The sequence below is a fragment of the Papio anubis genome, chromosome 15, assembly GCF_008728515.1.
Source record: "Papio anubis isolate 15944 chromosome 15, Panubis1.0, whole genome shotgun sequence".
NCBI lineage: Eukaryota > Metazoa > Chordata > Mammalia > Primates > Cercopithecidae > Papio > Papio anubis.
The window spans coordinates 7,230,117-7,245,302 of NC_044990.1; the positions used below are offsets into that span (position 1 = coordinate 7,230,117).

Below are 15,186 nucleotides of genomic sequence, written 5' to 3' on the forward strand. Positions count from 1 at the left end.
TTTGTGCAGGCTGGGAGGGCTGTGCTAGCCATGACCTCACAGGGGATCCCAAGCCTTTATGCTACCACAATTAGCCAAGAGCCAAGGTAACATTCTAGGTGACTCCAACAGCGAACGGGGGAGAAAAGGTAGACTTTAAGGGATACGAGTTAAAACAAACAAGAAAAAATATATAAGCACATCTTTTCGAATGTTTTTTTTGGTTTGTTTTTTCTTTAAAAGGAGCGTACCGACTTAAATTCCAGAAATTCCATTCCTTTGGCAACTTGATATGCAAAGCAAAGAAGATCTTCAAATGTAAGCACATTCAAGTCCTCCTCTTCTTCCAGCCTTTTTTGGTTTTCATATTCAATTTCATCTGTAAAATAGAGCCAGTCTTCACTTTTGCCAAAACCCTAAGAAGTTGTCTTATTAAATCTCTATGGGGAGGTTATTCTAGCCAGAGTTAGGTGAGGTGCTAAGACATACACATGAAGCTATGGCATTATCTTTGCAGCAGCATTAGAGCTGACCTGTTTACTCTGCTTACCAAGGGTCACTGGAAACTTGTTTTGGTTAGAGATAAACTTTGGAATTGCTTTGATGACCGATGACCTCCTGATTGATTAGTCAGGAGTTTTAGATACTTCCCTTTTGTACTAGGTAGGGCTGTCACAGTGGGAAAGGAATTAATATTAATTAAGCGTTGATTCCTTTTTTTTTTTTTTTGAGACGAGTCTCACTCTGTCGCCCAGGAGTGCCATGGCACTATCTCGACTCGCTGCAACTGGATTCTCCTGCCTCAGCCTCCCGAGTAGCTGGGACTATAGGCTCATGCTAATTTTTTGTATTTTTAGTACAAAAGGGTTTTACCGTGTTAGCCAGAATCTCCTGACCTTGTGATCTACTCGCCTCGGCCTCCCAAAGTGCTGGGATCACAGGCATAAGCCACCGCGCCTGGCCCATCTATCCCATTTTATAAACTGTATTGTACATTTCATATTCTTCCATTTACTCCTTCCTTTTTTTTTTTTTTTTTTTTTTTTTTTTTGAGTCAAAGTCTCGCTCTGTTGCCCACGCTGGAATACAGTGGTGCAATCTCGGCTCACTGCAACCTTCACCTCCTGGGTTCAAGTGATCCTCCTGCCTCAGCCTCCCAAGTAGCTGGGATTGTAGGCGTGCACCACCATACCCAGCTAATTTTTGTATTTTTAGTAGAGACAGAGTTTTGCCATGTTGGCCAGACTGGTCTTGAACTCCTGACCTCAGGTGACTTGCCTGGCTCGGCCTCCCAAAGTGCTAGGATTACAGGCATGAGCCACCACGCCCAGCCCCTCATTTACTCCTTCTAACAGTCCTGTGAGGAAGGTAGTGTTAGGCCTATTTTGTAAATAGGAAAATTGTGATTCTGGTGGTCACATAACTTGTCCAAAGTCATCCAGTCAGAAAGCGAAGTAAGCAGAAGTTAATCCAAGTTCTATGTAACTTCGGAACTCATTATCTCTTCCACTTCTCAGGTAATAAGATGGCTCTAATCAGTATATGACTTTAAATGAATAATCTGACCAAATAAAATAGTCCTCAGTGTTTATTAGTTGAATGTTGACGTAAAATCTACATTATACAAACTATCATCTGACAATTAACAAATTTTAAAATGCTTTTGTGTTTACACACTTTTAGAAAAAATAGCTAACATAAAACTTTGGCATTCATTTCCATTTTAAAGTGCTACTACTTAGAATAAAATATTACCTTCAGAGTGAAATGAATTCCCATGAAGCCCTGAGACTGGATCCGAGTCCGGGTGTATCTGAACGTCTCTTGAACCAGGCATGCTGTTAAAAAAATTTGTTTTTTCATTATTTACATTCTTCTTCTCAGCAGACATTTTATTTTTAAAATATAATTCATCAAATAAATGGATTCCAGTTATAAACTGACTTTTAAATTAAAAGCACACCATCCATTTGTCCATTTTTTGTGTACATTAAAAACATCTGTGTAACTGGGCTTGCCAGTCTAAGATAAAAGTAATCCCTGTTTTCTGCAGAGAATCTTACAGTTCAAAAAGGACCTCACTCAATCCTTGCCACAACCTACAAGATGGGTGGCATTTTATAAAAGAGAAATTAGGCACGTGAGATAAATATGATTCGAGTGGAACCAGGACTCACATCGATCTCATTCTTTGGTGTCTGAACTCAGCCCACTTTCCCTCACATAATACAGATCTTCCTGAGAGTCCTGTAAGCGTTTCACCATCCTTCTTTTTTCCAGTTTGCCTTTGCAAAGCTCATTTCTTTTTACTGTGAAATTAATAAATAGCAATAATACAAATCTCTTTTAAAGTATATAAAAGTTCTTCCCTGAGGAACTCTGTAGGAATTATGAATAGATCATGATTCAATGTATTCCAATAGATGAGTTTAACTCAATTGACAATTTACATATCTTTAGGAAATGGCTTCATGCTTTCAGACCACAAATATTCCAAAAGGAATAATTTCAGTGTATTTAATATTCCTGTGAACAGAATGAATCAAAGAGGCTAAGTACTGACCAGTGGATGCTGGTCACACACATCTGACTCGGTAGGATAAGCCCCACTGTTCCAGAATGTGAGTGGCTTTACAGAGTTCTCATTTCCAGACAATGAGCTGAGAAACGAGTGTAAAGGGGAGGACTGGTGTGACAGGCCTGCACGGGTTAAGGGCAGCTGCACACGAATGTGCATGGGAATCTCCGTGGAGCCTGGTGGCTTTAAGACACTGGGTGTCTGTGTCAGACCTTGAAGGCCAGAGGCCTGCACTAAAACTTACATTCTAAGAAAACAAAGGTGGGACTCTCAAATGTATCCCTAAAAAGCCCCTGGTAAAGAAAGAAGTCTCTGACAAACAAATACCCTTCAGAATAAGGGAGAGCTTCCACACAGGTAGGGAAATAAGAATGCACCAAGGCTCGGCCAGGCACGGTGGCTCACGCCTGTAATTCCAGCACTTTGCGGGGCCTAGGTGGGCGGATCACCTTAGGTCAGGAGTTCGACACCAGCCTAACCAACATGGTGAAACCCTGTCTCCACTAAAAATACGAAATTAGCTGGGCATGGTGGTGCGTGCCTGTAATCTCAGCTACTTAGGAGGCTGAGGCAAGAGAATCACTTGAACCCGGGAGGCAGAGGTTGCAGTGAGCCGAGATCACACCACTGCACTCCAGCCTGTGCAACAGAGTGAAACTCTGTCTCAAAAAAAAAAAAAAGAATGCTCCAAGGCACAAAGCCATGATGCTCAAGTACTTAGCAAGAAAGTTCAAAGATGAGGAGGAGATCCCAGCAAACTCCTACAGCCCTCACTTATGCCCGCTAAAGCAATAAATCCCTGCAGGACCAAGCATCTCTCAGGATCCCCGCAGATGCGGAGGATACACATAGAGCGGAGACAGGGTTACTGCTACTTTACTGTGTCCCCATCACGTGTCAATCAATCCATCCTAACATTTTAGAATCCAATTTCAGTTCAGCTTTCCCCTGCGCAGTAGTCCCAGGACCTGAGCTATTCTCTTTGAATACGTTAAGGACTTTGGAAAAAGTCTTCATTCTTTCTACCAATACCTGTGAGGCAACCAGGTATCCTGAAAGACTGAATAATGCACCTTTCCCCAAACTAAATAGGCGTCTAGGGTGTGATGCAGGCATGGGTGGAAAGAGGCTAGCTCAGCTATAGTAACTGTACTGAAGGAAAGGGACGGGGCTCATTGTTCCATGTCAACAGGGAAACTATAGCAAAGATTCAGGAAATCTCTAGGTTGCAGGACCCACAGACCACACCATGCCTTTAAAAACTGGTCAACGAAGTGTTTGAACAGCACACTTTGTCTACGTTCTATGATGTGTAATTATGAAACCCTGACCCAGCCTCTTACCTGGAATTTGGATGTGACTGGAAAGTGGGGTAAAAACTGAAATTGTGTTCCTTGAAAATCTCTGTCCAAGTCCTGTGAAATTTTTCTCTTTTACTTCTTAGATAGTTGAGAAGATCACCATAGCAACAATATTCAAAAATCAAGTAAATTGGTCCTGAAATAGTTACAGTTTCAATTATAGGCATACACAAAGCAAACTGTTATTTCAGAAGTCTATGTAACAGACAACATACTCTTACGAGGGCTCAGTTCTCTACTGACTTGGGGACAGTACAACTTTTTCTGAGCCTATCTCTTCTTATACTTTAAATTCAGTTTCAGCTTTTGCTCAAATTCCTTTGGAAAGCATCATCTTCTTGACTTTCTCTGTGGCCTTTGTTTGTACATGTGGCCTCACCAATACCACTGGCCTCCCGGATTCTCCAGTTTGCAACTGAAAGTAATGTTCTAGCTGTGTATTATAAGCAAACACTTGGTAACTATATGCTAATTTGCAGTTTGCTTGAGAAGAGAGAAATATATTCCCAGTCCTCTCTCAGATTCACTTTCTTCTTTTTCCTTTCTTTCAGTACCAGCCCCAGGCCTGCTGCTGCAGAAAGAATGAACCTTGGGCACATCATTTGGGCATTTCTAGGCAGAAGAGAGAGGATCAGAGGGCATGCCCCAGAGAATTCTGGGAAAGTAAAGTCTGATATCCTAGCTGGGCTGTGCCGTATTTGACAGCAGCCCAACTGGGGCAGTGGCCAGGCTCTGTAACCACTCTCACCACGCCTGTGCACCAGCTTCCAAGCTGGGGGAGAAGCACAGACACCACCAAATGTACTTGCAATGTTGCTGTTGTTGTTTTAAGCAGGTGAGAATTATGCAATATATCCTGACAAAGCAGGTGAATGAGGCATTCTTTATTTTGACCCCTCTGATTTACAGAGTGCTCAGTGTCTAATTTCACTTGGGTTTGAGAGTTCACACTGTGACTGAGAAAAGACAAAGAATTAAAAAGAGAAAGAGAACAAACATCCTCTTTGTCATCAGGCTACAGTCTTTTTGATGAGGTGATTTTCATGGAAGTGGGTTACCTGACAGCGTGCACGCCCCCAGCAGGTTCACAATATTCTCGTGGCTTCCCAGTTGGGTCATCATCTTGAGTTCTGACATGAGTGCCTCTCTTTCAGAGCTGTCTGCTTTTTCTGCCAAAGAAAGGAGCATTAAAAACATAAAACTCAAGTGAAATACAAATTTTATGTCATTAAATAAATTAAAAATTTTCTCAGCTCAGAGTCATTCTGCATTATTTATTTAAATTCAAAATTATGAGAAAAGCCAGGCGTGGTGGCTCATGCTTGTAACCCCAGCACTTTGGGAGGCCGAGGTGGGTAGATCACTTGAAGTCAGGAGTTTGAGACTGGCCTGGCCAATATGGTGAAACCTCGTCTCTACCAAAAATACAAAAATTAGCCGGGCGTGGTGGCAGGCACCTGTAATCCCAGCTACTTGGGAGGCTGAGGCAGGAGAATTGCTTGAACGTGGGAGGCAGAGGTTGCAGTTAGCTGAGATCACACCATTGCACTCCAGCCTGGGCAACAAGAGTGAAACTCCATCTCAAAATAAATAAATAAGTAAATCAATAAACAAACAATATCCTGTGCTTTAAGACAGAATTTCTCCTTTTTCTTTTTTTTCTTTTTCTTTTTTTTTTTTGACACAGGGTCTCACTCTGTCACCCAGGCTAGAGTGCAGTGGCGCAGTCTCAGCTCACTGTAGCCTCTGCCTCCTGGGCCCAAGTGATCCTCCTACCTCAGTCCTCCAAGAAACTGGTACTACAAGCGCAGACCATCATGCCCCGCTAATTTTTTTTATTTTTTGTAGAGATGGGGTCTCACCATGTTGCCCAGGCTGGTCCAAACCCCTAGACTCAAGCACTCCTCCCAACTCCACCTCCCAAAGTGCTGGGAATACAGGTATGAGCCACCATGCTCAGCCTAAGGCAGAATTCAGAGTGTAGTATAGGGTTGGGCGCAGTGGCTCACACCTGTAATCCCAACACTTTGGGAGGCCGAGGCGGGTGGATCACTTGAGGTCAGGAGTTGAAGACCAACCTGGCCAACATGGTGTCTCTACTAAAAATACAAAAAATTAGCTGGGCATGCTGGCGCACACCTGTAATTCCAGCTTCTCAGGAGGCTGAGGCAAGAGAATCCCTTGAACTGGGGAGGTGGAGGTTGCAGTGAGCCGAGATCGAGCCCCTGCACCACTCCAACCTGGGTGACAGGTGAGACTCTGTCTCAAACAAAACAAAACAAAACAAAACAAAGGCTATAGTATAAATATTGAATCTGGTGATGCAGCTTTCAACAGGACTTTCCTCTACCTACCAAAATAAAAATCCTTACAGTTGGCCCTCAAAACTAGCAAACAAAATAACAACACATGCTTTTCCTCCTCAGTATAAGTTAACAGAAGGGAGAAATACGCTTTTTGTTTGTTTGAACTCTTGGATTTGTTGCAGTCAGAGAGAGATAAGATAGCAGTGTCATGAGTGTGGCTGACTCTAACCCGTGGCCCTCAGGTCTAGAACATTAGATTTGCCAGCAAGTCCAATGGGAGGAGGTCAAAGAAAACTAATTCCCACTACCAAGTGCTCAAGAGACCCATTAATTGACATTGAGAAATAAAACTGCCAAGCAGGCTGGAACGTATTGGTTGGCCAATGCATTCTCTCTCTAGGGAGAATTCTAGAGGGCTCAGCAAACTGTGCTCATAACCTGGCTTAGAAGCACAGTGCGAGGAAAGTCACCACGGAATCCAGGGGTCCTGTCATTGTGGCTGATGTGCAGTTGGTCAGGGGAGCCCGGGCAGCCACAGGGGCAAGGGCAGGGTCTCTGGACTTCCCTCTCCAGGCTCCAGGCACCACCCCTCTGTGAACGGATTTTTTCTTCCAGATATAGTAACTCTTCTTTACATTCAGTGAAGATTTGGTTCGATTTCCAGATTCCATTATTTTGTGCAGGAGGGCATCCTAACCTGTATAGCAGCTTCTCCAGTGCTGACATCCTCTATTTTGGCTTGGACAAGCTCTCAGGGGTATCCTTGTTTCCAAGATTTTGGCTTGGGGTGGGATTTCCTGTGGGCACTGGGACCCCGGAATACATCGTGTCTTCAGCTTCACGCTGGACAGGGATCCGGGGCTTTCACTTGTTCATGTCCTATTCCTCATGGCTAAAATAATATCTTATATTTTTTGGCATGCTTTGCTTCTTCTAAACACTTTCATATACTATTACCTCTTTCATTCAGTCATTCAATAAGTATTTATTGAGGGCCTACTATGTAAGAGCCAATATCCTAGACGCTGGGGAATGAGGATAAACAAGACACAACTCTTGTCTTCCTGGAGTTTAGAGTCTCCTGGAGAAGGCAGAGAAGTAAATAAGCCATTACAATACAGTGCCATAAATGCAATATGGCAGGCAAGGTGTGGGCCTGTAATCCCAACATCGTGGGAGGCTGAGGCAAGCGGGAGAATTGCTGGTACCCAGGAGTTTGAGACCAGCCTGGGCAAAATAGCGAGAGCTCATCTCTACTTAAAAATAAAATAAAATAAAAATTAGCTGGGCGTGATGGTGCATGCGTGTAGTTCCAGCTACTGGAAAGGCCATGGACAGACCATCACTTCAGCCTAGGACTTCAAGCTTGCATTGAGCTATGATCACTCCACTGCACTCCAGCCTGGGTGACAGACTGAGACCCTATCTCAAAAAAAAACGAAAAGAAAAAATGCAAACTGGCAAAGGAATGCAGGGGTTCTGTAGGGTCAAAAGGGACAGCTACCTTAGCCTTTGAGGGGTGGGGAAAGGAGCATTCAATGTCTAAACTGAGTCCTGAAGAAAAACGGGAGCTGGCCATGGTGGAGGGGGAGGAGAACGGTGCCGAGGGTTGTGAAAGAGTGCGCAGAGGTCGAGAAAGGAGAGGCCACAGCACCACAGACACAGACCCTGCCCTCATGAGGCACAGGGGCTGCTGGACAGATGGGACAGCAACTGGATATTAAACACATGTCATGACAAAGGTGACGGATTCTACGGGGGAAAGTCTGCAGAAAGCTAACGTCGCACATTGTAAGGGCTTCAATATTGTCTGTGGTGTGAGACAGAGGAAGTGGTGTTTAAGCTGAGATCTGAGGTTGCAGTGGGAGATACCTACATGAAAGGGGAAGGGGAAGCAGAAGGATCCACTTGTGCAAAGGCCCCACAGTGGGCGGGAGGACAGTGCTGGGGGAACTGAAAGAAGGCCAGTGCTCTGGGTGCTGAGAACAAGAGGTGGGGAGGCGGCGGCGGCCCAGCCATGCGGGTGGTGGAGGAAATGCGAAGTAGGAAAGCCATTTGATCTGCTTAGCCTTTCATCACTGTCACTTGGACCTCAGCATGGAGAAACCAAAGGGAGGCAAGAGTGGATACAGGAACTTGCTTTGGAAGCTTTCGTCCAGGAGAGAGCCTTGAACTAGGGTGGTGGTAATAGAGATGGAGGGACAAGGATGGAATCAAGAGACACTAAGCGGAAACCTGATAGGATTGGCTCACAGGGTGTTAGAAAGAGGAAGGTGTCAAGGAAAAGTCACGGGTTCCTAGTGTGCCCAACTATATAGAATGTGGTTATTTATTCACTGGCATTCATTACCAGTCACAGAGAGGACCGCCGGTGCAGGACCAGGGTTAGGGGAGTTCACCTTGGATACACTGTGTTAAAGGGAACTTTGAGACATCCAAACATTTAATACGTGAACCTGAAGCTCCGAAGCGAGATACAAGCATGAGGGCCACTGGTGTATGGGAGGACATCACGGGCATAGCGGGGATGGACTGTGTTGAGTGTGTGGAGCAGAAATGCAAGGCGGTCCAGGAGCAAGCCTACAGGGATGCTCCCTAAAAAGCTGGATGGAGCCTAGGCAACACGGCAAAGCCCCATCTCTACCAAAAATACAATAATTAGCCAGGCATGGTGGCGCAAGCCTGTAGTTCCCCCTACTCAGGAGCCTGAAGTGGGAGGATGGCTTGAGCCTGGGAAGTGGAGGTTGCAGTGAGCTGAGATCACACCACCGAACTCCAGCCTGGGTGACAGAGCGAGGCTGTGTTTCAAAAACAGCCACAGCAACCAAAGCTGGATGAAAGAAGATGAGCTCACAAAGGACTGAGAAGGGCAGGGGGGTGGGAGGAAAACCAGAATACGGCGACACAAAACCCAAAGAAAGTTTCTAGATGGAGAGAAGAGTCAACAGCATCAATTCATGCTGAACAATCAAGTAATGAGGACTGACAAATATCCATTAGGCTTGGTTTGAGGTCACTGTTGCCTTAGCAAGAGAGCCAGCTGGAGGTGCTTTTGCTGAGTCAGCGGTGGTAATGGGGAGGCCAATAATGAGGCTGGACACCAGATCGGAATGGATGGAGCAATGAAGTGAGCATACGAAGGGCCCCAATTTACTGTCCTACCCAGAGTCTGTTTCAACCCACACCTGTAATTCCAGCACTTTAGGAGGCCAAGACAGCCTCACTTGAGCCAGGAGTTTGCAACCAGCCTGGGCAATATGGTGAGACACCATCTCTACAAAAAAATAAAAACAAAATTAGCCAATTGTATTGGCACACTCCCGTGAGGCTGAGGTGAGAGGATCGCTTGAGCCAAGGAGGTCGAAGTTGCAGTGAGCTATGATCACAGAACTCTAACCTGGGCAACAGAGCAAGATCCTGTCTCTAAAAATAAAACAAAACAACACCACCACAGACGGAAGAAAGAACTTCTGCCTGTGGCAACTGTAACCCCAAATATCAAAGCCTATAAAAACTAAATAGGCCTGGCACAGTGGCTCACACCTGTAATCCCAGCACTTTGGGAGGCCGAGGCGGGCAGATAGCTTGAGCTCAGATCAGCCTAGGCAACATGGTGAAACCCCGTTTCACCAAAAATACAAAAATCAGCTGCGCGTGGTGGTGCACGCCTGTATCCCCAGCTGCTGAGGAGCCTGAGCCCAGGGGGCGGAGGCTGCAGTGAGCCATGATCACACTGCTGTACTCCAGCCTAGGTGACAGAGTGAGACCCTATCTCAATAAAATAAAATAAAACAAAATAAAAATAAACAAAGAGAGAAGTGGAAGAAGAGGTGGAGTTTTGTATTTATGACTTGAATTTTGTACTCATGACTGGCTTGACACTCATCCCAATCCACTCCATTTTTAGCCTCGAAACATGGCAAATAGTAACTTGAAAGGATGGAAAAGAAGAAGGCATGGGTGGGAAACCGTGCCTCCCATTTTTGTGCATCTTTGTTGCTGTTCTTCCACTATACTGTACCTTTCAGCATTTTGACCGCAACCTGGATTGAGACTCCTGTTTTGCTAATTCCATAAGCTGTTGCGTTCATCACTTTTCCAAAAGCCCCTGATCCTAGCACCTTCCCTGCAAAGATAAATGGTGAGTACGTGCATTTGAAAGATTTCCCAATGGAAAAGAAATGCTGTGGAAACATTTGGCCCATTCCACTCTTACCAAACTCTAAATTTTCTCTTGGAAACTCCCATTTGAGATCATAGTCATAGTCTCTGAAATCAACGTAGAAGTACTCATTATCTGAGGAGCCGGTCACCTGTACCATCTGTAGCTGGCTTTCATACCTAAATTGCTTCAGAGATGAAATGATGAGTCAGTTAGGAATGGGCAGTTCTGCAGATGGAGGAAAGAATAATGAATTTTTACCTTTGCTTTTACCTTTTTGTACTTGTGACAAATCAGCATGGTGAAAACGACAATGAAGAGGAGACAAACACCAATTGTTGCATAGAATGAGATGCTGTCTTGGATGAAAGGGAAGGGGCCTGCAACCAAAGAGTGTCACTCAGCGATGATGAAACAGAATTCCTGTGCAACTTTATAAATAGTGGACAACTCGTTATAATCTCTCACATCCTGTTTCAGTAATAATCATTGTCAGTCCTCACAACCATTCTGCATATACTCTACTGCCCACAGACAATCAGGCAATGTCCCTGTAAAGGACACATTTCCTCCCTAGAAATTGCAGATTATTCTGAATCCATTCTTTAAAACCATTTACTAGGGTTACAAGAATTACATCTGGGCCAGGCACGAGGGCTCACGCCTGCAGTCCCAGCACTTTGGGAGGCCAATGTGGGAGGATCACTTGAATCCAAGAATTAGAGACCAGCCCAGGCAACATGGTGAAACCCCATCTCTACAAAAAAAAATACAAAAATTAGCTGGGCATGGTGGCAGGTGCCTGTAATCCCAGCTACTTGGGAGGCTAAGGCAGGAGAATCGCTTGAACCCTGGAGGCAGAGGTTACAGTTAGCCAAGATCACGCCATTGTACTCCAGCCTGGGCAACAGAGCAAGACTCCATCTCAAAAACAACAACAACAACAAAAACCATGAATTTAAACCTACAGGATGTACAAATCAGAGAAAAAAGAAGTTCATATCCCTTTTAGGAAGGTCTCACATAAAAGTGGAGAAGTCAGTTTTGTGAGGCTGGTGATCCTAATTATTAGGGTGGGCAGCCAGGTTTCAGAATTGTTTAACTTAGGAGGGCTCTAAAAAGCAAACCAAAAATTATAAAACAGCAGGCTAAGGGCAAATAAGGAAGCTAATCAAAAGGGAAACTGACAGAGACTCCAAGTGACAAAATCTGAGTCTCTAAAGTTCGATCTTTCCATGGAGATTCGCCACACCGGGAGTTTCTGCTTCTGCCCATCACGGTGACAGATGAGTCACGAGGGCACAGGCAGGACTCCGCCCCAACCTGCGAAACAGTCTGTCTGGGGATTCTTGCCTGACTCAAGAAACCTTTTCTCACACACTGACCCTATACTCTCCTGTAAAATTCCCCAAGTAAAAGTCAGCGATGGGGACTAACTTCTCGTGGGGAATTCCTGATGGTGGAGTATTACAATAGCAATTGTTGTACCTGGAGAGTTTAAAAGGATCGTCTCACAAGATGTGCCAAGGGAATTGTATGCACAGCACTTGACCAGGAACCCTTTTATGGCTTCACTCATGTTTAGAGTACTGCTGGACACCCACTGTCCAAACACTTTTCTGTTAGCCTTTCTATTCCAGACTCCTTCTGGGATCTCTTCTGTGCAGCTGAAAAAAACAAAATGGCAAAGAATTTAGACAGGTGAGCTGTCATCAGATGGGAAGTTAGGGTTTCTGCAGCGAGTTCTAAAAGAGATTCATCCAGTATAAGCTATCAGAAACAATCTATGACCATTGAGAATTATGGTTGAGAACATTAGCATTTTAAATATTTCATCATTTCTTCTTAAACTGTGTACATGAAAGAGTCAATATGTCAGAGTTTTATGTTCTTCCATTATAAGAGACATCAATGTCCTTATTACTTGGGAGACTTGTCTGAACACTTCTTCCAGGTCCAAGATGGTAATGGGTATCCATCCGAGGAACAGGACGCCTGACTCGCTGATGCTTCCGCGAGCACTTGAGGTTTCCCTACAGAAAAGAAAACGTGTGAAATAAGCTCACTGGCTGGGCAGAGTGGTTCGCTCCTATAATACCAACACTTTGTGAAGCCAAGGTGGGAGGATCACTTGGGCCGAGGGGTTCAAGACCAGCCTGGGCAACATAGCAAGACCCTGTCTCTGAAAATAATAAAATAAAATAAGCTCATGGAGCACGGTACTTTCTGGAAATAGTTTCAAAGTCGCCTACAGTACAGGCTACCCATTTACTCCAGGGCAGTTTGTGCTTCTGGGAGGATGTGTCACTCAGAGTGACTCCAGACCTCTGGTAATTTCTTCTTTCCTCCTTGCCATGCAACCTTCTGGTTGGGCAGCGTTGACACCTCTCTGCTACACACCATTTTCCCACTGCCAGCCTCCCCCTGGAGAGAGCTGAGGGACAGACCTCCACCTGCTTGCATGCCTTAAAATGATTCTCAGCTTCAGAAGAAGTTGGACTTCTCATTGTTTTGTAAGCCAAAGAAAGAAAATTATTAAAAACAAATAAATGAGAGAGAAAATGACTTTCAGCCTTTCCTTAACATGCCCTTTCAAAATACTAAAATCAATAAAGTCACAACACGAATTCCTATTCAGAGACAAACTGAAATAAGTCTTTCAGCCTCTGAGGATACACACAGAAAGAGATATACGGCCAGGTGCAGTGGCTCTCGCCTGTAATCCTAGCACTTTGGGAGGCCAAGGTATGAGGATCCCTTGAGGCCAGGAGTTTGAGATCAACCTGGGCAACAAAGGGAGGCCCCCTCTCTACAAAAATGGTTTTAAAATTAGCTAAGCATGGGGGAGCGTGCCTGTAGTCCCAGCTACGTGGGAGGCTTACTTAGGAGGATCACTTGAGCCCAGGAGTTTGAAGCTATGGGGATTTATGATTGTGCCATGGCACCCCAGACTGCATGATAGAGTGAGACCTGGTGTTAAAAATGAAACAAAACAAAATAACATAAAAAATAAAGAGATATATGATCGATGCCAGTGGATATGAGAGTAAAATTTCAAAACACTTTAGCATGCAAACACAGTTTTGTAGTACCCCTTCTAAGCCATTACTTAGCTCTTCCTAGTTAAGACTAATAAAGAATTAAGGAATTAAAAAATAAAAATGAAATTCTTGGCAATTTAACTTACTTCTTATATTCAGCGTGAACATTTTGGTAAATTGGGCATCACCATTTTCTGCATGGAATATATATTCTCCTGGCTGGTGCTTATGATTGCAAAACTTGGATACGCTGTTTGAAAAAGAATTAAAGACAGAGTTAGCCTGATTGCTACAAGAGATGCTGCAACTAATGACAGTGTGCATGGGAAGAGTCTTCCTTGAAATGCTCCTTACTTGCTAAAGTTCACTGGAAAAGGAGATGTCCATATTCTAGACCCTTGCTACTCAAAGTGTGGTCCACAGACAGGCAGCATCAACATCGCCATTGGTATCATCTGGGAGCTTGTTACAATTGCAAGATTTCAGGTCCCATCTCAAATCACTGACTCAGAATCTGCATTTTAAGATGATCACCATGTGAGTCATATGCCCACTGAGAGTTGGGATTGACCGAAGATCCTCAATGAGACAAGGAAGTTCCTGCCCGTCTTGTTCTGGAGAGTCTGACTTCTCAGATCTTGTGCAGGTGGAGGAGCCTGTAGTTCAGAGGTCCCCAACCCCCTGGCCACAGACTGGTACCTGTCCATGGCCCGTTAGGAACGGGGCCACACAGCAGGAAGTGAGTAGCAGGCAAGCCGGCTTTACCGCCTCCTGTCAGAGCAGCAGAGGAATTAGGTCTCACAGGAGCACAAACCCTACTGTGAATTGCGCATACCAGGGATCTAGGTCGTGTGCTCCTTATGAGAATCTAATCCCCGATGATCTGAGGAGGAACAGTTTCATCCCAAAACCAACCCCTACCCCCAATCTATGGAAAAATTGTCTTCCGCAAAATGGATCCCTGGTGCTGAAAATGTTGAGGACTGCTGCTGTAGCTGCCCTGCTTCCTGAAATGATGGTCCAAGGCAGGACCTATGACCAACCCTTGACTTACATAGCAATGAACCATGATGAGGACTCAAATCCACTGAGCTTGTGCAGAAACTTCTGAGTGCTCTCGCAGGCTCTAGTGCCTACTTGGAGAACTCATCAACCACTCAATATTTTGACACGGATAACCTGATCTTGGGGACTATCCACCACGCCCAGCAGGCCTGTGGGTTGCTGGATACTGCAGTGAGATGTTGGATGGTGCAGGAGAGGCAGGGGCGCAAGGAGCTGTTGAATATGCCTTCATGCACTCACAGTAACAAAATTGGAGAAAAAGAAAATAAATTCCCTTCAAACAGAAAAAGATATCTAAGGCTTGTTCCGAAGATAGCTAACTCAACCTCCACATAGCCTACTTAAAGTTTTTTGTTTTGTTTGTTTGTTTGTTTTCTTGAGACGGAGTCTTGCTCTATTGCCCAGGTTGGAGTGCAGTGGTGCGATCTCGGCTCACTGCAAGCTCCGCCTCCCGGGTTCACGCTGTTCTCCTGCCTCAGCCTCCGGAGTAGCTGGGACTACAGGCACCTGCCACCACGCCCAGCTAATTTTTTGTAATTTTTAGTAGAGACAGGGTTTCACCGTGTTAGCCGGGATGGTTTCGATCTCCTGATCTTGTGATCCATCCGCCTTGGCCTCCCAAAGTGCTGGGATTACAGGCATGAGCCACCATGCCCGACCTAGCCTACTTAAATTTTAAAATACAAAAAGACCC

General features: G+C 44.8%; 1 protein-coding gene across 4 annotated transcripts in view; it reads right to left on the reverse strand.

Moving 5' to 3' along the window:
* The window catches only part of FLT3 (fms related tyrosine kinase 3), a 103,634-nt gene that overhangs the window by 19,946 nt on the left and 68,502 nt on the right, over nt 1-15,186 (reverse strand). For all 4 annotated transcript variants that reach the window (XM_021929518.2, XM_021929520.2, XM_009191689.3 and 1 more), the window contains 10 exons: nt 13,574-13,677; nt 12,311-12,419; nt 11,875-12,053; nt 10,660-10,766; nt 10,441-10,573; nt 10,246-10,350; nt 4,977-5,087; nt 3,901-4,054; nt 1,735-1,817; nt 231-358 (listed from right to left, as the gene is read on the reverse strand). In XM_021929518.2, coding sequence (XP_021785210.2) covers nt 231-358; nt 1,735-1,817; nt 3,901-4,054; nt 4,977-5,087; nt 10,246-10,350; nt 10,441-10,573; nt 10,660-10,766; nt 11,875-12,053; nt 12,311-12,419; nt 13,574-13,677 — 1,213 coding nt within the window. The remainder of the gene's footprint in view (nt 1-230; nt 359-1,734; nt 1,818-3,900; nt 4,055-4,976; nt 5,088-10,245; nt 10,351-10,440; nt 10,574-10,659; nt 10,767-11,874; nt 12,054-12,310; nt 12,420-13,573; nt 13,678-15,186) is intronic.